The 25,643-nt window shown below is 29.7% G+C and overlaps 6 protein-coding genes across 8 annotated transcripts in view; 2 read left to right on the top strand and 4 right to left on the bottom strand.

Moving 5' to 3' along the window:
- Nucleotides 1-13,691, bottom strand: part of LOC126856090 (membralin) — a 53,440-nt gene extending 39,749 nt beyond the window's left edge. Inside the window, exons 1-8 of one of the 2 annotated variants that reach the window (XM_050604285.1) lie at nucleotides 13,519-13,691; nucleotides 12,376-12,759; nucleotides 11,955-12,190; nucleotides 11,591-11,810; nucleotides 11,239-11,377; nucleotides 10,789-11,020; nucleotides 10,573-10,663; nucleotides 8,133-8,190 (exon numbers count right to left, since the gene is read on the bottom strand). In XM_050604285.1, coding sequence (XP_050460242.1) covers nucleotides 8,133-8,190; nucleotides 10,573-10,663; nucleotides 10,789-11,020; nucleotides 11,239-11,377; nucleotides 11,591-11,810; nucleotides 11,955-12,190; nucleotides 12,376-12,642 — 1,243 coding nt within the window. In that variant the 5' untranslated portion in view covers nucleotides 12,643-12,759; nucleotides 13,519-13,691. Of the gene's footprint in view, nucleotides 1-8,132; nucleotides 8,191-10,572; nucleotides 10,664-10,788; nucleotides 11,024-11,238; nucleotides 11,378-11,590; nucleotides 11,811-11,954; nucleotides 12,191-12,375; nucleotides 12,760-13,518 lie in introns of both variants that reach the window. The other variant, XM_050604284.1, reaches the window with a different exon arrangement.
- On the bottom strand, nucleotides 1,133-3,302 carry LOC126856099 (cytochrome P450 9e2-like). The gene has a single exon (XM_050604302.1). The coding sequence runs from the start codon at nucleotides 2,980-2,982 to the stop codon at nucleotides 1,429-1,431; it is 1,554 nt and encodes a 517-aa protein (XP_050460259.1). The 5' UTR covers nucleotides 2,983-3,302; the 3' UTR covers nucleotides 1,133-1,428.
- Nucleotides 5,128-7,180, bottom strand: LOC126856098 (cytochrome P450 9e2-like). The gene has a single exon (XM_050604301.1). The coding sequence runs from the start codon at nucleotides 7,114-7,116 to the stop codon at nucleotides 5,560-5,562; it is 1,557 nt and encodes a 518-aa protein (XP_050460258.1). The 5' UTR covers nucleotides 7,117-7,180; the 3' UTR covers nucleotides 5,128-5,559.
- Nucleotides 13,692-13,845: 154 nt separating the features above from the next.
- Nucleotides 13,846-16,703, top strand: LOC126856094 (FYVE, RhoGEF and PH domain-containing protein 2-like). The gene is made up of 8 exons (XM_050604297.1): nucleotides 13,846-14,412; nucleotides 14,477-14,607; nucleotides 14,678-14,899; nucleotides 15,050-15,236; nucleotides 15,318-15,730; nucleotides 15,811-15,948; nucleotides 16,106-16,342; nucleotides 16,422-16,703. The coding sequence occupies exons 1-8, from the start codon at nucleotides 14,316-14,318 to the stop codon at nucleotides 16,560-16,562; spliced, it is 1,566 nt and encodes a 521-aa protein (XP_050460254.1). The 5' UTR covers nucleotides 13,846-14,315; the 3' UTR covers nucleotides 16,563-16,703.
- Nucleotides 16,704-16,939: 236 nt separating this feature from the next.
- LOC126856088 (E3 ubiquitin-protein ligase Topors-like) lies at nucleotides 16,940-22,620 on the top strand. 2 transcript variants are annotated; one of them, XM_050604280.1, is made up of 7 exons: nucleotides 16,940-17,080; nucleotides 18,510-18,965; nucleotides 19,051-19,278; nucleotides 19,435-19,706; nucleotides 19,896-20,069; nucleotides 20,410-20,623; nucleotides 20,925-22,620. In XM_050604280.1, the coding sequence occupies exons 2-7, from the start codon at nucleotides 18,547-18,549 to the stop codon at nucleotides 22,027-22,029; spliced, it is 2,412 nt and encodes an 803-aa protein (XP_050460237.1). In that variant the 5' UTR covers nucleotides 16,940-17,080; nucleotides 18,510-18,546; the 3' UTR covers nucleotides 22,030-22,620. The 2 variants fall into 2 exon arrangements, with proteins under 2 accessions (XP_050460237.1, XP_050460238.1); XM_050604281.1 differs by lacking the exon at nucleotides 16,940-17,080 and adding an exon at nucleotides 17,103-17,434.
- Nucleotides 22,621-23,460: 840 nt separating this feature from the next.
- LOC126856110 (probable dimethyladenosine transferase) lies at nucleotides 23,461-25,315 on the bottom strand. The gene is made up of 5 exons (XM_050604327.1): nucleotides 25,071-25,315; nucleotides 24,557-24,923; nucleotides 24,027-24,372; nucleotides 23,810-23,916; nucleotides 23,461-23,582 (listed from the first exon to the last, which is right to left on the bottom strand). The coding sequence occupies exons 1-5, from the start codon at nucleotides 25,117-25,119 to the stop codon at nucleotides 23,540-23,542; spliced, it is 912 nt and encodes a 303-aa protein (XP_050460284.1). The 5' UTR covers nucleotides 25,120-25,315; the 3' UTR covers nucleotides 23,461-23,539.
- Between the last annotated feature and the right edge of the window lie 328 nt (nucleotides 25,316-25,643).

The raw sequence follows: 25,643 nt of genomic DNA, 5'->3' as shown, positions 1-25,643 counted from the left end.
GTAATTGAATAATTTATATAGTTTTCAAAATTGCATTCTCGAGAAAATATATAATAAGCAGAAAAAAATTTAAGTCACTATTAACAAAAACAAACTAGCAGAAGTATCATAAATATGTAAACAAAATATATAGAATAAATGTTGGCCAACATCCAAAACTCGCAGATGGGTGAAGGAAATATGCCGTCCCTTGCGCTGTTTTTCTATGCAAATTTGTATCTCAAACGATTAACCTGCGAAAATAACCTCCCTCGTCGCCGCTGTTTAAACTTTCAAGTTTCCCTTTCCCCTTTTTCTTTTTTAAGCTCCAGTACAGACCATGAAAAAAATTATCAAGCACGTGCCATTTTTATCAAACTTATAAAAAAAGCATCGAGATCCGATTACATAAAAATAGAAATGCCCGATTATTACTTACGATTAAATTTTAAGTTGATGCCCAGATACGATCGCTTGAGAAATATTAGCCCAAGGAAATTACGCATTGCAGAAAATATCGTTTATCGATTCTAATTAACTAATTTCTTATTTCTAAATGTAAAATTATACCAATTAACTCCGCAATTTATAATTCGTCACAAAATTCAAGACAAAATGTTATAATTGTATGTGCCACATGTCCTAATGTATATCCTTATATACATATATATTTTACTTCTTCAAATATTTTCCATATTATATACAAGTAACATTACAAAATTACAGAATTCTATCTCGATTTTTATCGCCAATAATAGATTTAGATCTAAAGCTGATTACATCTAAAGCTGATTACCTAGAGTTTTAAAAAATGAACAAGATAAATTTCTGATAACAATTAAAAACGTTGAAAAAACATCATCAATTAGCAAGAATAAAGGAAAATAAATGTTAAATTATGAATATTATGTATAACAAGTTAAAAAGCTCGCGCAAAATTTACGTAATTTTAATAAAAAAAAACTTTTTCAACGAGTAAAGAAAATTGATAGTAAAGACAAAATAAAATACATCAACATATTACAAGTATTTAATAAAAATAATAAAAAATTAAAAGGAGAAAATAAAATATACACAGAACATACAAATTTGATATGTACATCAAAAAATAAATTACATTTGGGTGTTTGGTTTCTAAGTTTGAATATTATTGCAACATATATTCTTACTTTTAATCACAATACACAGTGCTCATAATATTTCACTTTGGCATTCTTCACCTGCAATAATTTAATAACGTAATAAAGATAAAACAATAAAATATATAATATTAAATTTACATAATATTCAAATGACACAATGATGATGTATCGTAAATAGATCCTGGACTTTGACCCTTTTCAAAAGCTAAAAAATTAACACGATTAAACATTTTTAAAAAAAATTATAAATGCATCGATAGTCTTTTTCAACTATCAAAAAATAATTTATTTTTCATACATAAACTCATCATATTTCTCTTTTCTCCAAACTGATCCAGAATCCACCTTCAAGTGTCGGATTGAATTCACTCTTATCGTATACAACAGGCTCGACAGTTTTTTCCGTTCTCTTCAGGATAAATTTTTGCAAAAGATGAGCTATCAGAATCTTGGTATTTATGAGAGCAAATCGATTGCCAATACATTTTCTAGGCCCGTGTCCAAAAGGTAAATAAGTATACGGAACAATATTGTTTTTGTTTTCTTCGCTGAATCGTTCGGGATCAAATTTATCTGGATCCGGAAAGTATTTGGGATCACGATGTAAACCATAAATGGATATCATCATTACGCTACCAGGTTCGATGGTTACGCTCTTACAACCTGGCTGCGACGGAGGCAGCTCGTAACTCTTAGTACAAAATCTATCGGTGAAGATCACTGGTGGATACTTTCGAAGCGTCTCGTTAATCACCATGTCCATATAAGTCATCTTCGATAGCGATTCATAAGAAATCTCGTTATTTTCGGCGACATGCTGCTGCACCTCCTCGCGCACGCGATCTTGAATATCTCGATTAACCGCCAGCTCGTGAGCGACAAAACACATCAGCGTCGAGGTTGTGTCAAAACCGGCTAAGAAAAAGGCGAAAGCTTGTGAAACGATGTCATCCAATGTCATTTTGTGAACGCTGGGATCATTTTTGTCCCGAGCTTGCAGTAATAATTGAATCATATCCGGCCTGACGATACCTTGCTCGTTTCGAGCTTTGACGGTCTCTCCAACAAACCTCTTGAAAAACTCGGCTGTAGACGTTAAATTGAATCCCGTCATACCGAGCATCTTGGCAAAACGCGGAAATATACGCATAAACGTGAATTTGAACAAAGTTAGGAATTCACTAAAAGCCTTGGTGACTTCTATTCCCTTTACGTAGAACTCGTTGTTTGAATCTTTCATAGAATTCACGCTTATGCCAAAAGCCGTTGTAGCAATTACGTCAGTGGTGTACCGTCTGAAGATTTGCTTCGTCTCAATCGCAACACACAGTTCCGGATGATCGATCAAGTAATTGACGAATTCACGAGAACATTTTAATACTAAATCAAACATAATCTTCATCTTGCTAGTGGTGAAAGAGGGACTTAACGTGTTTCTCATTTCCTTCCAGCGATCTCCGCGTAAGAGAAAGATATTCTTACTGAATAGCGGGTCCAGAAAGTCCACAAAGCTACGATGATCGTGAAAAATTTCAAAGTCCTTCACCAAAACATCCTTGATCAGTTCAGGATCGCGTAGAAGCACGGCAGGTGTGGCAAATTCCATCATTCCACAATACTTAGCGTTCGGGAAGTAATTGTATAAAAAAAGATTATGGTCGGTAAAACTCAGACGACGCAGAAATACCTTCCAACCCATTACAAGAGACCGTAGTGAATCGGGCAGATAAGGAACACCTTTACCTCTCCAGTAAAAATATGCACGATACACCAGTGCAACAAATTTCAAGATGCCGATAATGATCAGAGTGGTTAGTAACAACCTGAAGGGCGACGAAAATAAAAACGAAAATAATTCCATTGCGATGTGAGGATAGCGTACGAACGAATGACTCCGCCGAACAAGACGTAAAACATATAAATGTGGACGAGTAATAAGGCCATTGCACGTGAAAAGATTTTAGTCGTAATCGTAAAGCCGTAAGCAAAGCGACCAATCACAATCAAGCATTCTAACAACTGGGTAACCTAATTAGATAAACTAGAATTAGAATATTTAATTGTGATTGATTGATTTGCTTACGGCTTTACGACTAAAATTTTTTCACTATCTTTGCGATATCTCAAGCGCGGATCTTATCGTGACAGAAATGAAAAAGGAAGAAAAAAAAGTCTTTTTCAATATCAATGTATCGTAATCTCGATATCAGTAATCGCGCGGAATACATCAGTCGTGCTTTAATTCACGTGCAATAATTCCATTTCCATTTAAATGTATCATTACAGAATCTTGTCAAAAGTTAAGATTTTTAATAAAAGAAAATTTCTTTTCTCGGTTCTATAACAAATTATGATATTTTTTTCCACATGATAATACCTTCCAAATAATTTCATTTAATCGTCATTTGATTCAATTTGTATTATATTCGGCGTCAAGTGCCTTTACATTTGAAGACAGCTATTTTCATGACGCCAAGTATACTTGTGTATAATGAATCTGCAGGATGGGTCCAAATGTTCCGGCCAGACTTTGAGAATTTATAGAAAATTTAATTCTAAACAAAAAGTTTTCTATAAAAATAGATTGAAAAATGCATTCATAAAAAGTTAGCGTCCAAAAATCTCTGAAATCACGGTTATTTTATATATTTTTACAAATATTTTTATACATTTGAAACGAGTTATCTCAAAACCTAACGTATTACAATCATTTTGATCTCGTTTGAGAGGTAATTTAATTCTCTTTTGTTTACTTTTTATTAAAAAACGCATATTTTCTCTGATATAAAATTGTATAAAATTGTGATTTTAGAAATTTTTGGGCGCTTTTTAAATCAAAGTTTGGCCAGAACATTTGTGTCTACCCTATATATTTTACTTCTTGAAATGTTTTCTGTATTATATATACGAATAAAAGTAGCATTATAAATAAATATCTATCTCGAATTTTATCGCGGATTATAGATTAATTGAAATGAGCTTTTGAGACTAAACAAAATGTCAATTATCTGACAACATATAATCAAAAAATATCATTGAACAAATATTATTAATTAGCAAAAATAAAAGAAATTGAACATTAAAGGAAGTTAAACATTATTTCGAGTAAGTATTATTTAGACTATAAATCTGAATATTGACTAGTTTTTGAAGCAAATTTTTCTAAGTTAATAAATATTAAATTAAGTTAAAACGCTCGCACAAAATATGCAAAATTTTAATAAAAAAACTTTTTCAACGAGTAAAGAAAATAACAGTATACAAATATATTTTGTATTTTATTAGTTATATTTTATTAGTTTTTAACATATTTTCTTTTCTCTTTTCTTATATTAACTTGAATCACGTCTTTTATAATTTATAAAATTACACATTCTATTTGATATTTTTTAAAAGTTATCATATAATGTAGTTAATAGTTTTGCCTTTAGAAACATTGTAAAAAATGTAACATGATAGTAACTAGAGAAAAAAATACATCAACGTGTTTATAAGTACTTAATAAAAATAATAAAAAATAGAAAAGAGAAAGTAAAATATATACACAACATATAAATTTGATATGTACAATAGAAAACAAATAACATTTGTTAGTTTCTAAATTTGAATACTGTTGCAACATATATACTTACATTTAGCTTATCTTATTTTCATTATCTCATCATTCTCGTACAACGACAAAATGATGTTTTTATAATGTTGAAAATTTTTATCAATGCTTTAATATTGTTATCATAATCAATAGTTACAAAATTTCGTTAAAATAATAATTTTTTTGATTTTGTTGCACTTCAGAAATTTTGATTATAAAAAAATATCATTAAAAAATGTTACATTTTTTACAATGTTTCTAAAGGCAAAACTATTAACTACATTATCATATGACTTTTAAAAAATATCAAATAGAATGTGTAATTTTATAAATTATAAAAGACGTGATTCAAGTTAATATAAGAAAAGAGAAAAGAAAATATGTTAAAAACTAATAAAATATAACTAATAAAATACAAAATATATTTGTGCAATAATAAAAGATTTTTTCTCATATAAAGAAATGAACGTTTCTACTAAGTCGTCTCTACTGTTATTTGCTGATATAAATACAAGTTACGTAAGTCATTAAAGTCCATCAATATGAACGAGTAGAATCAACAGCCTACAAGGTCATGATACACAGTACACATCATAATATTTCACTTTGTCAATCTTTACCAACCAAAAATAATTTATTAATGCTATAAAAATAGAACAATAAAATATATAATATTAAATTTGTATAACATTCAAATGGCATAATGATGATGTGTCGTAAAGAGATCCTAAACTTTCACTATCATCAAATGCAAAAATTATACATGATTAAACATTTCGAAAGAATTATAATGCTCCTGTTTAATTATCAAAAAATAGTTTTAAATGCATTTCGCATACAAGTTCATCACTTTTCTATTTTCTCCAAACCGATCCAGAATCCGCCTTCAGGTGTCAGATTGAATTCCTTCTTATCGTATACAACAGGATCGACAGTTTTTTCCATTTTCTTTAGGATAAATTTTTGCAAGAGATGAGCTATCAGAATCTTGGTCTCCATGAGAACAAACCGATTGCCCAAACATTTTCTAGGCCCGTGTCCAAAAGGTAAGTAAGTGTACGGAACAATATTGCCTTTGTTTTCTTCGCTGAATCGTTCGGGATCAAACTTGTCCGGGTTCGGAAAGTATTTAGAATCACGATGTAAACCATAAACGGATATTATCATTGTACTGCCAGATTCGACAGTTACGCTCTTGCAACCTGGCTGCGACGGAGGCAGCTCGTAACTCTTAGTACAAAATCTATCGATGACGATCATTGGTGGATACTTTCGAAGCGTCTCGTTAATCACCATGTCCATATAAGTCATCTTCGACAGCGATTCATAAGAAATCTCATTATTTTCAGCGATATGCTGCTGCACCTCCTCGCGCACGCGATCTTGAATTTCTCGATTAATCGCCAGCTCATGAGCGACAAAACACATCAGCGTCGAGGTTGTGTCAAAACCGGCAAAGAAAAAGATGAAAACTTGCGAAATGATGTCATCCAATGTCATTTTGTGGACGCTGGGATCATTCTTGTCCCGAGCCTGCATTAATAACTGAATCATATCCGGCCTGACGATACCTTGCTCTTCTCGAATTTTGATGGTCTCTCCAACAATTCTCTTATAAAACTCGACCGTAGACGTTGAGCTGAATCCCGTCATACCGAGCAACTTGGCAAAACGCGGAAATATATACATAAACATGAACTTGAATATAGTTAGAAATTCGCTGAAAACCTTGCTGATTTCTATTCCCTTCACATAGAACTCATTGTTTTGATCTTTCATAGAATTCACGTTTATGCCAAAGGCCGTTGTGGCGATTACGTCAGTGGTGTACCGTCTGAAGATTTGCTTCGTCTCAATCGCAGCATACATTTCCGGATGATCGACGAGATAATTAACGAATTCACGAGAACATTTTGATACTAAATTGAACATAATCTTCATCTTGCTAGCGGTGAAAGAGGGACTTAATGTGTTTCTCATTTCTCTCCAGCGATCTCCGCGTAAGGAGAAGATATTCTTACTGAACAGCGGGTCCACACTTTCATCCACGAAGCTGCGATGATCGTGAAAAATTTCAAAGTCCTTCACCATCACATTCTTGATCAGTTCAGGATCGCGTAGAAGCACGGCAGGTGCGGTAAATTCCATCATTCCACAATACTTAGCGTTCGGGATGTAATTGTACATAAAAAGACTATGGTCGGCCAAACTCAGACGACGCAGATATACCTTCCAACCCATTACGAGAGACCATAATGAATCGGGCAAATAAGGAACACCTTTACCTCTCCAGTAAAAGTATACACGATGCATCAGTGCAACAAATTTTAAGACGCCGATAATAATCAGAGTGGTCAGTAACAACCCGAAGGGCGATGAAAATAAGAACGAAAATAATTCCATCGTGATGATAGCGTTCAAACGAATAGCTCCGTCGAACGAAACGTAGAATGTATAAATGCGGACGGGTACAAGCGCGGATCTTATCGAGACAGAAACGAAGAGGGGAGAAGAGGAAATGCCTTTCTCGGTATCATCATTCGTGTCATTATTCAGTGATCGCATGCTGGAATACGTCAGTCATGTTTATCATTTTAATGTTACATTTTATTCACGCGTAATAATCTATTTAAACATATCATCATAGATTCTTATCAAAAATTAAGATCTTTACTGAAGGAAAATTTCTTTTCTTGTTTCAATAACAACTTATAATATTTTTTCCAGTTTTCACATTTGAAGACAGCTATTTTCGTAAGGCCGAGTATATTTGTGTATAATGAATTTATATGATTATGAGATATAAATTGTAAAAGTATACCATAAGAAATTTTTTTAAATATCAATTATTTCTGGAAAAAGAAACATAAAGATAATAATAAAAGCTTATCGAATTCATTCTGACTTCTGCAAAAAAAGCATTCAGCCGTTGCTATCTACAGACTTATTGACATTAAATTTGTATCTTTCTTTGATACTTTTAAAAAATATTTAAGATAAATATGAGCAAATTTTATATCTATTGAATTAATAATTTATAATATCGTTTCTTTGTTCGTAAAGATTTTAAATACCTAAACTTTTTACAAAAACAAAAACATGATATATAATTAGTTTTTTTTTTTTAAATAAGTTAAAAATTAAAGGCTTATTCTAATAAGCCGAATACTGAATTAGCAATAAAATTCTGATATTAATCTGATATATCATTAAATAAGAATTTTAATCATAGATAAAAAGGCTAAGAATATCGATGATTTATTGTTTTCAGTTCATGATTGATTGTTAACTGATTTTGCTGACATGCATTTTGCTAACACATCTCTTCTTTTCCTCCTTTTTCTCCCCTCTTCTTTGTTTCTCTCTTTAGAAGATAAAAATAAATTTAAATATTGAAATATATATATTTTATTACTCACCAATAAAGACGAAGATCTGATGATGCGAATAGCGCAGTAACATTGAGATGGATACCGTCTGAAACATGTCAAAGAAAGGTCTATTATTAAATATTCTCGAATACACAATCATAATTTTCAACCATATAAAATCACGATGTATACATCGCAATTAGCGCAAATGCGATTGATGTTGATTAAAAATATCGATCCGCGAATTATGAATTACGGATCGTCTGTGATATTTTGCGCGAGTAACTTTGACAAAGTTACGGCGTCACGTAAATTGCGAACTGGTCGCTCGTAGTCGGTTAGCGGGTTGAGCGAATGTTGAAATTGAATTGCGATCGGTTCAGATTGAACCAGCACCTGACACCCTCCAAGATAATCCGTTATTTGCAACAGGCAGCCTTAGTAACGGGGTCGAGTTGGTCCTTCTATACGAATGCGCAGATGTTATTAAAAAAAGGAACAAAGAGAGTAAGTTCGAGAGAGATAGATAAAGAGTTAATAAAAATTATTTATTATTTATTATCAGCTCTTCACGAGAGAATCATCGATGCAATCAAACCTGATAATTTTCTTTGCTCAAGCAAAATAAGAAAGAGTATGTATATATATATATATGTATATATATAATTTGAACACATTTCTATTTTCATTCAGTTAATAATTAATATATTTCTTTAAATTTATTTCAACTTCTTTTTATATCGCGATTAATAGACATCTCTTATAGCAAATCTATCTATCTATGCGGTACGGTCAGTCGAATTCGATATAAGAGATGCAAGCCCCAGAGGGTGAAGCGGATGCGAGCGACAAACGCGCAAACACAGAGGCAAACTAGGAGAAAGATAAAGGAAGAGGGAATAGTATTTCATCATACTGTATCGCATTGTAACGGAGCGCCGGACGTCGCGTGCACATGACAGAGGAGATACACACGGGTGATACGTGCACGACGACAGTCGCGTGCACGTGACTCAACCGACAGCGGGCCATCAGCGGGGCCGGGGGAAGGGGGGTGGCTCAGAGCGAACCCTCTAGGCAACCGGGGGCTCGAATTCACGTGTCGCGACACGAGCGAGACTCGCAACGCAACCCGCCGCCCTCAATCCTTTACCCGATATATTGGCGCCGCGTTGCAAAGCGAACCGCATTGTCCAGAATCTAAAGAACAAAATATCTCGCCGCTGAGCGGCAATTCGAGTCACGAGGCGTTGTACCGACGAATTCATAGCGACATATACGCCAACCTGTCCACGAGAAATTTTCGCAGTAATAATCTCTCTCCCCTCTTCCTCCGTTCCTTCCTCCATAAACAGAAGCGGTCAATTCCCTGACGTAATTAAATAAATTTCGAAAATATCTCCGTGGATGTATAATTCTTGTAGACCTTATTTTCTTTATGCTATATCTCTAGAATAATTGCACAAAAAAAGATAACGATTTTAATATTATGCGTGAACGTTTTTCGGTATATATATATATATATATATATATATATATATATATATATATATATATATATATGTAAAATATACGTTACCGTTGAAAACCGTCGCGTCAATTACAAGGTCCGCCGGTGATCTCGAGCGCAATACGCTGCAATCTATTCTACTACAATTTGATACAAAATTACCGACACGGGGCCACTACGATGAATATGATGCCTCTAATAACCTTGATTTATACCCGACGGTTTCAGCTGCAAAAGGATCGCGCGCGGAGGATAGGACACGGGGGAAGGCTACGCACGCAGACGGGTTACTTTAGCGCATGGTTAGCTTGGATTGATTGCCATATCATTTTACACATACGTTAGGTTATCATATAGGCGAGAGTGAAATCATTCCTCTCTCTGATGGAGAAGAATTTATTATCACCGAAAAAATATGTATGTACCACGTACACGCAGCTAACTTGAAATTTGATGGCGCACGGCGATCTTTTCGCGACATCTCGATACTTTACAGTATGCGCTGCATACTTCAATCAATAGTTTTTTTTCTCGAGTATTTGTTATTTTATAACGAATCCGTTGGATGCACTGTCGCGCACTAAAGTGCGTCCGATTTTATATAAATTTTCATCAATAACTCACAGAAAATTAAGTATGATAAATAATAAAAGATGAATGATAAATAAAAATTGATAAATCAAAATAAATAAATAATAAATCGACCTAGAAAGAATTGATTAAATACATACACAAAATAACTTAAAAAAAAAATTTACATCTCAAAATTTCCAAGCATCTATACATTATACAGATTAAATTTTTTGCATTTTACCTTTCTTTCCATAAACATAATCTTTTGTATATATTTTTCGTCATAACTGATGTAATATATTGTATAAGACAATAAACGTATTTTACTTTATATATTATCGAATCTTATATAATGATACAAGCAATCATTGAATAAATCAAGCGTAAAACTCATAAGATACTTACAAATACGAGCATGACGAAAAATGCGGCCAAGTATGATGTTCGCGCCATCCACATGCTCACAAATCGATAATGTTCTCCTGTGACCACATTCCTATGCAATTAGAAATTAAACAAATTACTTTTTATTTCAATATATCTATCTTAATAAATTTTTAATGTTTTTATGCATGTTATTTTATCATTATTCTACATTAATTATATATATAAGTTATTCACCGCAAGAAACCCTTGTTGTCTTCATGTTCTGCCAACGTCTTGATGCTTGCCATCAACAAATCATCATAACCCAAAAATTCATCTAATATTAATCTTGAAAATGCATCACCAAAACATTTGTCATTCGACGGATCCAAAGTGACAATTTTGACTGGAATATTTAATCTTTGTCGAGCTGCCGGTGATAATCGCAAGAAGCCGTATTCCAATGAATATTCCACAATATAGCCATCTTCTGAAAATATTGATAAAAATTTAGTAAAAAAAGAAATACAAAATTTAAATATTATTTTTTCGAAACAATATTATTCTTACATATATGAGAAGTAAACAATACATATAGATAATAATTTAGACAAGTATTAATTATACTCAGATTTTCTCTACAGCCCTTCCTCCAAAAAAAATTGAGATTTATAGAAAAATATATTCTATTGAGACATTATTTACCAGCCCTAGCCATTTTATCAACGTCCAATATACGATCTTTTAAAGGTATCACATTATCTTCATTTGAATGATTACTGGTTTCGGGCACTTCTGTGGCATTACCTTCCATATTTGGAACAGATGATTTTCCATCAAATAACTAAAAAATAAGAAATAATGATATAAATATATCATCCCATATATATATATATATATATATATATATATATATATATATATATATATTAACACAATAAAAGATTTTTAAAAAATATTTGCAGTTTAAAATATACTTAAAAAATCTTATTTTCTATTAGATTATTTTATTATCAATATCTTCAAATTAGAAAATACATGATTAAAAAATACATACTGTTTCTTTAGCTGTATTTAAACCATTCCAAAGCTTAGTTGATAATGATGGGCTTATCGTTGTATTTGTAGTGCTTAGATCAGAATTTTGCGCCTCTCCAGAAACTGTTGCACTCCTTATATCTTGCTCACGTGATGTCAAGTTCTCATGACTATCTTCAACAGATGCATTTGTAGTATCCCGTTCTTCGTCAACAGCCGATGGTTCAATATTTATAAACCTAACGTAGCAAAATTGTAATAAAATATAAATATTAATATTAAAATAAAATTATATAACTGTTTTTACTATACTGTATAAAGTACAAAATTTTAAAAGAATGCACATCTCTTCTTATTGTATAAATACTTGAATTTCAACTTACCCATCTCTGCTCAATATTCCTAAAGCATTAGTTAAATCGTCAACTTTTTCTTGTCTCAATTTTTCCTCTTTGGCATAACTTTTCTCTATGCTATAATCTTCGCCACCATTCCTAAGAATTTCCACTCTCAATATACCATCTCGTGGCCATTCATCTCTTATATGTTCTAAACAATTAGTTGGTGCACGAGAAAATACTATATGGATATAAGCCAATACAAAAAATGCCAATATTGCCTGTAATTAAGAAATTAAGCAAAATTTTTTATCAATATTTGTTTAATTTCTTGCTCATTTATATAGAAAATTTCTTATATGATATTAATCATATTTACGTGTGAACATAAATTTAATATAATATAAATATCTTGCAAACATATATATATATATATATATATATATATATATATATATATATATACCTTTAAAAGAACTATAAATTCTATAAATCTCCTGACAGGCCTTGGAAATGTTCGTGCATAGGCTAATGCAGCTTTGATAAATAATGCATGAAATAATCTGTCCCGCACATTAATCAACGGGTTTTGATTATTGTTATTTCTAGCTATATTCATATTATTATTATTTAAAACTGGTCCTATCACACCAGCAAGACTGTGAAGATTGTGCGCCACTGCTCCGTTTTGATTATTGGGTACTGCAACAGCAGCACCGTTTCCTTGTGACATTTTTGAATATCACATATGTAGCTCCCACAAAAATAAGAATTCGGGAAAATTTACAAACTATTTACACAATTGTCATATTTATATATTTGTCATTTCCAATAATGTGCTGGAGACATTCTGAAACAAATAGTAGATTTTTAATTAACATTGTTTAATCAATCTAGACACATTTAAGTTTATAATAATATAAAAGAGATATAAATCTTTTAATATTTTAGTTTCTATAAATGCAAAACATTTTTAAATTAAATATTTTATAAACTTATAAATACTTTGCAAATATAATGTAGCAATTTAAATACCTTTAAACACAAATATATTATTATTATCAAATGCAATATTGCTTTTTTATTATATATATTTTAAAAATCTAATTTAAAATTAATATAAAAGTCTAAAATTTATATTACAAAATATAAAAGAGAAATTTATCTAATCCAACCTAATTTGCAAAGTGTGTAATATTCAATAGAGCATAACCTATTTTGTCAATATTTAAATTTTCAGGAAAAAAAAGAAAAAATTCAAAAAGCACCGTTTTTTCAAAGGACTCTTCGATTCTTTTATATACTAATCTTTCTACCCATGTTGAATATAACAAAGTAATATAAGTCGCGCATGAAAACATGTAGACAAAACAGTGACAGTGAATGCTCCGTTACGTAATTTTTATATTGGAAAAAAAGAAAATATATAAAATCCATCAACTGTCTAGAACAAATGTTAATTGTATTAATTATATCCCTTTACAATCTATATAGCGACTGTATGATTTACACAGAGGGTAATGTCGGTATACCTGATACCTTATGCTTGATAATATCAATCGCTGTCGAATTTTCAGAAGTTTTCAAGAACAAATCTGACATGTCATACCTTGTGACAGGATTGTAATGAGAAATGTCAGCGATTTCGACGATACGACGTTATCCCTCTTTCGTTAACGTGGATCAAATTCAGTCGCGCAAAATTCCTGTGTATTCGCATAAGAAATACGACATTCGCAAAATTGTCACTTCATCGTCGTATGTTTTGATGTATACTACATAGATCGTATCAGATTTATCATCCACTAATCATCGTCTACACGTGCAGGTTCGCCAATTGCAAAATCGTGATATGTAAAAGGTGATTTATCAGAAAAAGAAATTACTAGATACTCTCGATGCAAGGATTCGACGCTTATTGACTCGGCGCGATAAAGATGGATTCAATTGGTCAACTCAAACTAAACGCACTTGTGTGACTATTCCTAACGTATGTTTATTTTATCTTCTTTATGTTTTTGTTAGAAAGAGCGAACTTTCGAAAGCAGAATGACACAATTCGTAGAAAAGGATACCTACAGCCTTGGTGAATGATCAGCCAATCAAAACGTTAGCTGTAAACAGCAGGTGTTGCAGCTGTCAAAATTCCATTTAAATTTTAACGAAAATATACTGATTAAATATATCTATTACAACAAATCGGAACAATAGCAATACAAATTATACTTATTCAAGTTTTTGAAGAACAAGTCAAAAAATATTATTCATATTAGTACATTATCGTATTTTAAATAAAAAAGGATTTATAATATTGCTATTTATATTTATATTTTCTATAAACAAAAATAATTTCTTAGCAAAGACCATATTTTATATATTTTACATATTTGATATTTTAATGCAATTATGTATTCACCATTATCGCCACAAACTAGTCTCAGTTCAGAATTGAGAAAGATCATAAATGAAAGAAATATGCTGAGTATGCGGAGCCGTATGAAAGGTATTTATAAAATTTATATTTTTTCATATATTTAATAACAGTTTTTATAATTTTATATTTTTAGTTTTACATGCTTTGAATGAAGACAGTGAGAGATGCGCAGAGGAAAGAGAAAGAATTCTAAGATCTCAAGCCATTCAAGAAATATTAACCACAGAAGTTACTTATTTACAACAATTGGAGATTTTGACAGAAGTATATTTTAACATGTTTAATTATAAAGTTGTTCTAAAACATTATTCTTTTTTAATCTTTGTTTCTGCAGTTTTTTATACAACCAATTCTTGAAAAAAAATTATTGAATCATCCGTTACTTGTCACTCTATTGGAGAACATAAAGACACTATATAATGTGAGTGGTGAATTAGTGGCAGGAATAAAAAATAATCCTGACAATATAACCGAAGTATTTCACAAACTGGCACCTTTTTTTAAACTGTATTCCATTTATGCTTATGATTATACACAAGTACTGAATCTATTACAGGTAATTAGCAAGTATAATATATCAAGTGTTTAAATTCATTCAAATTTTATACTTTACAGATTTTCTCATAGTTTTTAGAAATATATATGTATTATATAGAAACAAAAAACATTAATATTAAAATGTATCTACATATTTATCTTTCTCTAGGTAAGTGAAGAGAATGACCCTATATTTAAAAAATTTATTTATGATCAAGAAACAAGACCAGAAGTAAGTAGGAAATTATCTTCATTGTTAATTACTCCGGTGCAAAGAGTACCAAGGTATCAACTACTTGTTAAAGAAGTGTTGCAACATACTCCTTATAGACACAGAGAGTATAGATCTTTACAAGGTAATTAAGATTATCAATTTTAGCCAACATATATAACATATTTTAGTGCATAATAGTTTTAATTTAATATTTTGATTGCAGCATGTTTAGTTGAAATTGAAAAATCTGCAAAACATATAAATACTTTAATTGCACAAAATGAAGAAATGCAAAAATTGTTAAATCTTCAAAAAAGCATCGTTACTTCAATTAATCTCGTTAAGCCTGGTAGAATATTAATCAAACAAGGACCATTGATGCGAGTTTCAAGGCGAGGAAATTCTGCTTACAAAAGATACTTTGTACTTTTAAATGACACTTTACTATATTGTAAAGGCGAGCCAGAAACTTCATTAAACGTATCTTGTGTTCTACCATTAAATAAATGCAGTTTAACTTGTGTTCTGAGCAAGAAATTGTTTCGTATAACATGCTTACATGAAACGTTTCTGTTATATTCAGAAAATGGCGATAGCAACGAGTGGATACAATCTATTGAAAGTGCTATTAGAAAAGTACTTGTTATCATTAAGAACATATATCCTTTAATATTCAGTTCTATCATTAAAATAATGATATGTTATTTTATTTTCAGTATACTGAATGTAGACAAACCTTGAGAAAGGAAAGTAGCTCAAGAAAACCACTTAGACATAAGAATATTAATAAATTTCCATCGGATGATATACCAAAAAAGTCCATTAAAAGGAAAAGATACATGAAAGATGAACAGGTAAAAATTACTATTTTCTTATGTGTATAAGTTATTGATGTTTTTTAAACATTTAACAAAAAACAAATTATATAAAAAGCCAATTTGTTTAGAAGATTTCTCCACAGATATATTATCTTTACAAATATAGTAAGTTAATGCCAATTTTATATTACAGATATCATTGGATTCTTCCAATATTATATACTTTAAAAAGGATATAGAAGCAGATGATGATATTCCACAAGAAAACACTTGTTCATTCTTTTGCACCAAGAAATTTAAACGAGATCAGTTTTCTAAAACTGATGATAATGCTCCCCAAGCCAAAAATATAAAATTACATGAAAATATAAACAAACAATGTGTACCTACGTATAAATATTTAAGAGAATCAAATAATTATAGGAATAATGTAGGTAAAAAATATAGATTTTAATAGAAACAGAATTAGATGTAATTTGCACTGTAATAACATTTAGTCTCTTCTTTAGGATCTAGCAGCAATGAGGATGCACGAAACGAGTTCAATTGCGTCGATCATTGAAGAAAACGAATCGTCACCATTTCGGATACTTGGCGAATTTTTTACCTATATCGGTACATCTATAAAAGATCTTTTTACATTCAGATAATTTACTAAAATATTCTATTGCAACATAAGACAATAAGGGAAAGATAAATTATTATTTTATAATAATATATAGAGTTACATATTGTATTGCGTGTGTATGTAAATGTAAATTATTTTATTTTAGAATATAAAAATAACTAAACTTCTTGCATGAATTTTTATAACAAATATATGCTAGCTGAATATTATAGAGTTTAACTGAAATTGAATGAAATGAATTAATGATTGTCAAACTTATCCCTTCTAACAAGTAACTTGTAAGTCAAAAATCAAAATCTCCCCCTCTCCAATAATTAATCACTATGAGTCACTAGCCATTGGTACCAGCACAGATTGAGAGACAAAGTCCACGCGTGCGCAATGACATTAGCGTGCTGACAATGAGAATGAAACTTTCCTTCGATACTTCGATTTGAGAACATTGCGTTACACGCGCAGTGTACTCATCACGGATCACTTATGGTTATGGCCAGAGCTACAGTAGATGGACTACTGTAAAGGACATATTTGTTCTCCTAGGTAGGTAGATAGATATCACGATCAATCACAAACGGTGTACTCCACATTCCACACTTGTAATAGTGTAGCTTGTCTGACACTAAAGAAGGAGATGATAAAAAAGTAGAAGGGCGAAGAGCAACGTTATCTGTTCGGAAAAGTTAAAAATATTGCGATTAATGAAAAACTACCGAAAATACTCCGAGAAATCAGTGAAGAGATTTATAATGCTCTTTGTTCTTCTCTACGACATTCTCTTTATATAATTATTCATCGTTCTAGCATCGTGTGATTGTTTAATATAATTTTTAATCTTGCGCTATTCTATCGGAACTGTGGGAATAACTTTTCGTCTCATCGATTTGACACTATAAAGTAAGAAAGCTTTTTATCAGACGCAATAATGGACATAGACCACAGACGTCTGTCTCCAATATTTTCTCTTCTTTCACGCGTAATATAATACGGCGATATATATATATATATATATATATATATTTATATATATATATATATATTTTCATAAATATTTTGTCAAGTATATGTCAAAGTATATGAAATATATATATTGAAATTTTCAAAATTAAGAAAATATGTAAAATAATATTAATGCTGTGTCATATATGCTATGATATATATATATATATATATATATATATATATATATATATATTTATATAGGATATAATTAATATATTATAATATAATAATTAATAAATGTGATAGATATAATTCCAGTTGTCACGTCATTTGACATTTGATTACTATGACATATTGATTATAGCAAAATTAAAATAAGAAAAAAAACATCATTTCTACGAAACTCTATCGAAAATGTGATTCACATCAATTAATACATATCAATGTATGTATGTATAAGTATATATGTGTCTTGTAGCGCTATATATTGTTCCAAAGTATATATATATATATATATATATATACACATACATACATGATATGTACTAATTGATGGGAATCACATTTTCGATAGAGTTTCGTAGAAACGATGTTTTTTTCTTATTTTAATTTTGTTATAATCAATATGTCATAGTAATCAAATGTCAAATGACGTGACAACTGAAATTATATCTTGCTGTCACATTTATTAATTATTATATTATATTCTATATATATGACACAGCATTAATATTATTTTACATATTTTCTTAATTTTGAAAATTTCAATATATATATTTACATATACTTTGACATATACTTGACAAAATATTTATGAAAAAATTTAGCCATTGTTTGTTAGTATTATATATATATAAGTACATGATTTATTTATAGAGTAAATTATAGTATTGAGTAACTTTACAAATATATGTAAATCATATATTTGTCACTACTATTATAAAAAAAAATTTTTTATTTCATCCCTGAATAAGAAAATTGTTATTATATGTATATTTACATATATTTATATATCTTTTTTATTTTACAGAAATTTCTTTACGAATGGATATTTATAACAGATAGCAATGGAAGGCCCATTAGAAATAAAAAACTCTAGTGCAGACATTGGACAGGAAGAGCCTATTAAATCTGAAGCTCCTGTACAAAATCCTAATAGTAGCGACCGAAGCGATGGTGCTACCTCTCCACCACCAAATTGCAGCATTTGTCTAGGAAAATTAGTTAACACATCTTTTACGGACAGTTGCTTACACCAATTTTGTTTCAATTGTTTACTCGAATGGTCTAAAATAAAAACAGAATGTCCTCTTTGCAAGCAAACATTCAAGTCGATTATACACAGTGTGAGATCGGAGGAAGATTATGCTCAATATCATATACCTCGAGAATTAGCATCTCAAATTTCTCAACCACAAGTTGCTTTGGATTTCAACTTTGGCATCGATGGCAATTGGGACGTTATTCCTCGTCGATTTCTCTACAGGTATTATATATATCTGAAAATAAATGTATTGTTATAATTTGGAAAGATTCATATTTATAAGGTAATTCTATACAATGTTTCTTAGGACGACAATGACTGGCAACCGCCGGCATGGTGTACTATTAAATCCAGACCAAGTTACAAGACGCGAGCAATTGCCTAGTATGGCACCTCAAGTGCCTAGAGAAGAGCGCAGACGTAGACGCGCTAATCCTACAGATTATCGTCGTACCGTTTACAGACATGGTATATGGGCTACTTCATTACCTGATATATTTGGACGTTTTCGCGAATGTAGTGCCGAGTACTATAGGTAAATATATTTTTTAAAGTTTTAAATTTATTCTCATATATTTTTTATATTCTGAATTATTGTGTAAATTTCTAACTTTATATTAAAGGCTATCTTATAGAAATATAATTATATAAAATAATATATTTAAATTATTTTATTAATTATAAATCATAGAAGACAACCACAAGAATTAGATCGTCTTATACCATGGATAAACAGAGAGTTGCAAGTTTTACTCAATAACGAACCAGGCATTATTGCGTATGCATTGAGCATAATAATGAATGCCTTAACTCGATTTGATATTAGAAGCCCTGAATTTCGAAATATTGTACAACCTTTCCTCGCTGCGCATACGGATCATTTTGCACACGAATTATTGAATTTTGCCCAAACCAACTTTGATTTAGTTGGATATGATCAATCTGTTACTTATTTACCACGTGGTTTGTATTTATATGGATTTTACAATTAAAAATAACACTATATATATATATATATATATATATATATATATATATATATATATATATATATAATTACAAATAATAAATAATATATGTATATTTATATGTATATAATATATATATTTATCATATAATATATGTATATATAAATCAATGTACTTGTTGCAGGTTTGTCAAATGAATATACAACCCGTATTCTATCACCTGCATCTAGTAGCAGTAGCAGTATTACTTCTGATAACTCGGATGTACGGATACTCGATGAAGCGATTGATTTAAGAGTAAATACTGAAATGCCAATATTGCCCACAATACCATACATTCATTCTATTAGCATACCAGGTAAAAAATATTAACGAATTATATCCCGAGTCATATTTCGTATAGTTATACATTCGTCAAAAAAAAAAGAGAAAAACAGAAAAAGTAGAAAAAAGTGGAATATACTCGCAAAGCATAATATCAAAGAGCATTTTTGAAAAATTATGACTGTGTTAACGAAAAAATTAGAATTTTCTTTTACTTAATTTTGAAAAAATTGTATAAATTTTTAGTTAGACTTATAATGCAAGTTATAAAGAAATACAAATTGAAATTTACATCGTTTAGCATGCTATTATATTTCAAGCTTTTTATAATATATAGTGATAAATATAATGTATAATTATGTATATTTATTTAGGACCTAGTACAGTCGGACAAGTATATCACAGAGTAGAAACACCTTATGATATACCAGAACTCTTAATCGTTTCGTCGAGTTCCTCTGAATCAGATGGTGAATGCGAAATAATTGGCTATGTGAAACCACGTCATGAAAGAACACCAGAAATCATAGAACTACTTTCTTCTGATTCTGAGCATTCTGTTTCTCATATATCTAATGGAAATGCACAGTAAGTTACAAAGAAACTATATATTAAACACACATATGTTTATATAGTCTGCGTTTCAATATTCACTGCCAGTACTGGAAATCTATAATTGATGTCATGTAAACTATAGATTGTTAGTACTAGCAATGAACATCAGAATATAGTCATAGTTTATCCTATTCAACTATTCAATCACAATTGATATGATAATAGAGTGTCTTTAAACATTGTTTACACACACATTTATTAATAGAATTATAGAATTAAAGTATTAATAGAATAAAACATGTAACTGTAAATCTAATTATTGTTTTCTTATTAGATCGAATCCAAACAGACCATGTCCAGAAAATTTGTCACTACCAAGTACATCTCACACTGTAAAAGGATCATCTATATCATCTTGTTCAACGAGTAGTGATTCTAATTCTGACGATAATTCAAAACAAAGTAAACGAAATCATGCTAGGAAATCAGGAAAAAAGACAGTCGTACAAAAATATAAAAGATCATATGAGACAGAAAATCGCAATAAACGAAAGAGAGTATTTAGTTCTGATTCTAGCTCGTCCGAAAGTTCAAAGAATGTAACGAAATGTAATGAAAAACGATCGAGAAAGACAACATATAGCGTACAGGCTAAAGGTACAGGGAGAATAAAGCTTATTAAAAGAGAGGAAAGTTATTCGGATGAAGATTCATCTAGTAGTGACAGTAGCAGTGTGGAAATTGATAATAAAACGAAAATCACTAAGTGTCGTAGACAACATAAATCGAAAAGGAATCGTTCCCCCAGTGTAAACGATCATGCAGCGAAAAGTGGAAGAACAACGAGAAACAAGGAGAAAGCAATGGAAAAGTTGAAGTCCAAAAGTAAAGATCAAAAGTGTAATGAAAGCAGACAATCCAGATCTAGAAGTAGCAGTGAATCTTCTAATGCTTCTGAACGAGATAAACGGTCAAGTTATAGACATCGTGAATCTCGAAGCGAGTATCAAGAAGACAGTGCCTCAATAAAAAATAAAGATATGCCAAGAAATGAACATAAGTCTAAATCAAAAAAGAAAGCATATTACTTTGAGTCTTCTGATTCAGAGGGTCATTTAAGATCCAATAGTCAATGTAGTAATCATTCTAATAGATCTTATCTGCGTTGGAGAAAATCAAAACATAAAGAGAAACATAAAGATAAGGAGCGTCACAAATCCAGGATATTCAATTTATCACAATCGAATGCAAGTACAATCTTAACAATGTCCATTTCATCGAAAAATGACACGAAACATTCCGATCGTAATAATTCCGATTATAAAGAAAAACATTCGCGCAAAGAATCGAAACATAGAAAGCCTGAAAATGAAAAGAAGTCGAGATCAAAGAAAAAAAAGCGACGTATGCGATCTTCTTCCGCCTCTAATTCAGGATAATATTATATGCATCGCGATTTATATTAGTCAATATTAACATTATGTAATAAAAATTTCAATTTAAGATAATATTTGAGTTTTCATAGTAAGAAAAATTTAATATGTAATTTAATTAATTTCATGTGAATGTAGTTTATATTTCATTTCGCTCATACACATATTATACAATCATAAATAGATAAATTTTAATTCAAGATTCTAAATTCACTTTGTGATTACACACTTCATACACATACAAATTTGTTATATTAAATCACAAGTAATGTGTTAAAAGAATATTTATTAATATTCCTTTTCTCAAAAATTAGCATTCATATATTTTGAGAGTTTATTATATTTGCTTGTGGTATAAAAAATAGTTCTATTCACATTATAAAGAACAAGCAACATTCTAATCATGAAAAAATATGTATATACTAAATTAAAACACATTGGAATTTGGACATAAAATATACAATCATACTATTATAATATTGATGCAAACATTGTTGCCATATAATGTATTATGCAAGATATGTTGAATTATCACGGTATCTTTCATGGGAATAATTTTGCAGCACTATATATATATATATATATATATATATATATATATATATATATATATATATATATATATATATATATAAATGTAAAAATATGTGCACACGTTATTCTTCATATATACCATTATGTTGACAATTGAAGAGCAATTTATGCATATTTTATGATATTGGAATATATGTAAAATGATCCATATTGAGTCCCAAAGATTGTAAATATGTGTATTTTATAAACCATTAATTTAATTAAAATTTATATGTTAACATATGTATGATGGGGATGTGTATTTATGAATTATTAAAACTAGAAATATTACATGTATTTCTCGTATATACAATAATGGCTTTTTCTATAAAGTACTGGAATAATTTTTATTTCTTTTTTTCTCTTTATGTGATTGTTGACAAATTATTTTCTATAAAGACGATTTCTTTATATAAATATTGAAAATATATATCTTCCATAATTGTATGATCATTGCATTGTATAATGATAAAATGTTTCATTGTTAGAGATTAGTTTTTAAAAAGTAAATGTGCGAGACAAAATTTTAATTTTAAAACGCATAAATCTTACATTTTGTAATATATTTAAGATATAATTGATGAAAAGATGCAAAATGAGATTGTACAATAAAATAAAAATATCAATGTGTATTATTTAAAAATTATAAATTCTTATACGAACTTTTACACATCAGGATTGTTTGCAATATATAATCTAGATAATAAATGAAAGATAAATTATCAATATAAACATTGGTAAAAATAAGTATGTGCGCAAAATGGAGAAAAGAATATAAAATAATATGTGAATAATTAATATTTTATCCATCATAACAATGATAATATTTATAATTTTAAAACAAATCACAAGTGTAAAAAAAAATTTGATTCTGAAACAAGATGTTTATTTTACACATTCCTTATAAAATTCTTAATTTATATAAACAAACATAATGTATAATTTATATAAAATGTACACCTTCCACATTGAATGCATGTAAAAGACTGGAAAAAAAGATACATTTTTATTAATCGATGTTTCCTAGCCTTAACGATGTGATTTGTGACAATGACCATAAAGCATAGCTTAACATGTACAGATATAAATGGAAACAATTGAATTGTTAGATTAAAAATTTAGATAATTAAATCTACTAAAGATAAGATCTACTCTCTACGCCATATATATAAAATATATATAAAATGTTATTAGCTCTGCTTATTATTAGTACCTGATAAAGTCATCTATGTCCATAGTCCTAGCTCGTTTATTTTCAGCCTCTGTCTTCTTTAATATATTATTTATCAATTGCTTGATATCAAAATCATCCGGTATAGTCTATAAATGTGATAGAACAAAATATGACAACAAACATTCAAATATGAAAAAGCATTTATACATATTCTGTTATCTAGTATCATTTTCACTTGTCTTAATGTAAAATTTACCTTGTTATTTAAACTACAATGAATTTTATAATTTTTCTCTAATAAAGTAATAACAGTGGTTTGCTTGAAAGCTGCAGATAATGTTTTATTTTTTCTTAAAAACGCGATTCGTGTTAAACCATCCCATTCTTGATAATTTATCGGTGGTGGTGGATTTCTTGGTTCAATTCTTACTACATTTGATTCTACTTTAGGTGGAGGTCTAAAGTTATTCTTTCCAACTTTCATCAACATATCCACTCGTGCCAACAATTGCGTGTTAATGCTTAAACGACAGTACAATTTGTCACCAGGTTTAGCTACTAAGCGTTCTGCAAATTCTCTTTGAAACATAAGTACAGCACATCTGTAAAAAAATAAAAATATTTCTTTTGCATCATCTGCATATTAAAAGTTTAGTATATTTATTTAAATCTATTTCAAAAAAATTCTTAATATCATACAGCAACTGTAGAAATCTATTTATTACAATTTGGAATTATAAAAGTTTAGTTCTTCTACTAGAAAACTCTACATAAATTTATTATTACCTAAAAATTGGTCTATGTGAAAGTAATTTAAATATTAATGGTGATGATATCTGGTATGGGATATTAGCAACACATAAATCAAAGAATGGTAACTCTGATTTTAGTACATCTCCGACTACAATCTGTAACTTTGACTGATAAATAGTTCCTTGAACACGTTTTTGTAATTCCGCCACCATTCTTGGATCAATTTCACACGCTATTACTTTCTTTGCCTTTTCTAGCATTTTGACAGTCATATTACCCGTACCAGGACCAATCTCTAGTACGACATCAGTTGGCCTAAGCGCAGCTTTTTCAACCATATTTTGAATAACTAAAGGATTCTTCAAAATGTGCTGACCTTTACTCTTATGAAATAAAATTCCTGTAAAAAAGCAAAAAAGAAAGTTAAATTAGAAATGAAAGAACAAATGTATATATTTGGTATACAAATTTATCGTATAATACTAATGTTTTTGCTGTTTTTTATTCTGCATTAACCTATAAATACATAAAATATATATTAAAATACCTTGTCTCGCCACTTCTTTATGAACGCTGGAAGTTCGTACTTTCGGCATTGTTATTAATTAAGTAAAATTAAATATTATGCGCAAATAATAAAACAAAAATAGTTTTTTTAACTGTTCACCATGTGATATTGTAGTGTACATACATACAAAACATCATGCAAAACATCAGACACAATTTATTAAAAAGTCTGTTCTTCATATGTACATACATAGGTCTGTTCATTTTGCTTACACTTTTTAAATGCGACTACGGGTGCGACTCGATTTGCGCTTCGAAGCGTTTGATGAACCAATCAGGGCGCAGAATCCTGCTTTCTTTCAAAAATTTTATTCTATTTAAAAAATAAATAGAGAAAATGAAAGGGAAATTACAATATAATATTAATTATTTCGTATATCTTTATATAAAAGAATCATTTATAACACAATCACGTATAAATAAAATAGTCAAATTTAAAATTTTTTTTGTGCTGAAAATTATGAAAAAAAATTTTATTATATATAAATAAATCTCTTCTAAGTTTGTACATATCTTTCATTTTGTTTTTGTTTTTCTCAAAAACAATCTTCTT

This window comes from Cataglyphis hispanica, chromosome 17 (genome assembly GCF_021464435.1).
Source record: "Cataglyphis hispanica isolate Lineage 1 chromosome 17, ULB_Chis1_1.0, whole genome shotgun sequence".
Lineage (NCBI taxonomy): Eukaryota > Metazoa > Arthropoda > Insecta > Hymenoptera > Formicidae > Cataglyphis > Cataglyphis hispanica.
Note: the sequence above shows the minus strand (reverse complement) of the source record. Positions and strands in the feature narration are given on the sequence as shown.

What these genes read in the sequence shown, in the direction of transcription:
- LOC126856098 (XM_050604301.1), bottom strand. Translation starts at nt 7,116, where the DNA reads ATGGAATTATTTTCGTTCTTATTTTCATCGCCCTTCGGGTTGTTACTG.
- LOC126856094 (XM_050604297.1), top strand. Translation starts at nt 14,316, where the DNA reads ATGTATTCACCATTATCGCCACAAACTAGTCTCAGTTCAGAATTGAGA. An exon ending in AAGTACTGAATCTATTACAG is followed by an intron (nt 14,900 to 15,049) that starts GTAATTAGCAAG and finishes ATCTTTCTCTAG; the next exon opens with GTAAGTGAAGAGAATGACCC. An exon ending in CAAATAATTATAGGAATAAT is followed by an intron (nt 16,343 to 16,421) that starts GTAGGTAAAAAA and finishes TCTCTTCTTTAG; the next exon opens with GATCTAGCAGCAATGAGGAT.
- LOC126856088 (XM_050604280.1), top strand. Translation starts at nt 18,547, where the DNA reads ATGGAAGGCCCATTAGAAATAAAAAACTCTAGTGCAGACATTGGACAG. An exon ending in TGTTACTTATTTACCACGTG is followed by an intron (nt 19,707 to 19,895) that starts GTTTGTATTTAT and finishes TACTTGTTGCAG; the next exon opens with GTTTGTCAAATGAATATACA. An exon ending in TCATTCTATTAGCATACCAG is followed by an intron (nt 20,070 to 20,409) that starts GTAAAAAATATT and finishes ATATTTATTTAG; the next exon opens with GACCTAGTACAGTCGGACAA.
- LOC126856110 (XM_050604327.1), bottom strand. Translation starts at nt 25,119, where the DNA reads ATGCCGAAAGTACGAACTTCCAGCGTTCATAAAGAAGTGGCGAGACAA. An exon ending in TAAAGAAGTGGCGAGACAAG is followed by an intron (nt 24,924 to 25,070) that starts GTATTTTAATAT and finishes GCTTTTTTACAG; the next exon opens with GAATTTTATTTCATAAGAGT. An exon ending in ATTGTAGTTTAAATAACAAG is followed by an intron (nt 23,917 to 24,026) that starts GTAAATTTTACA and finishes TCACATTTATAG; the next exon opens with ACTATACCGGATGATTTTGA.
- LOC126856099 (XM_050604302.1), bottom strand. Translation starts at nt 2,982, where the DNA reads ATGGAATTATTTTCGTTTTTATTTTCGTCGCCCTTCAGGTTGTTACTA.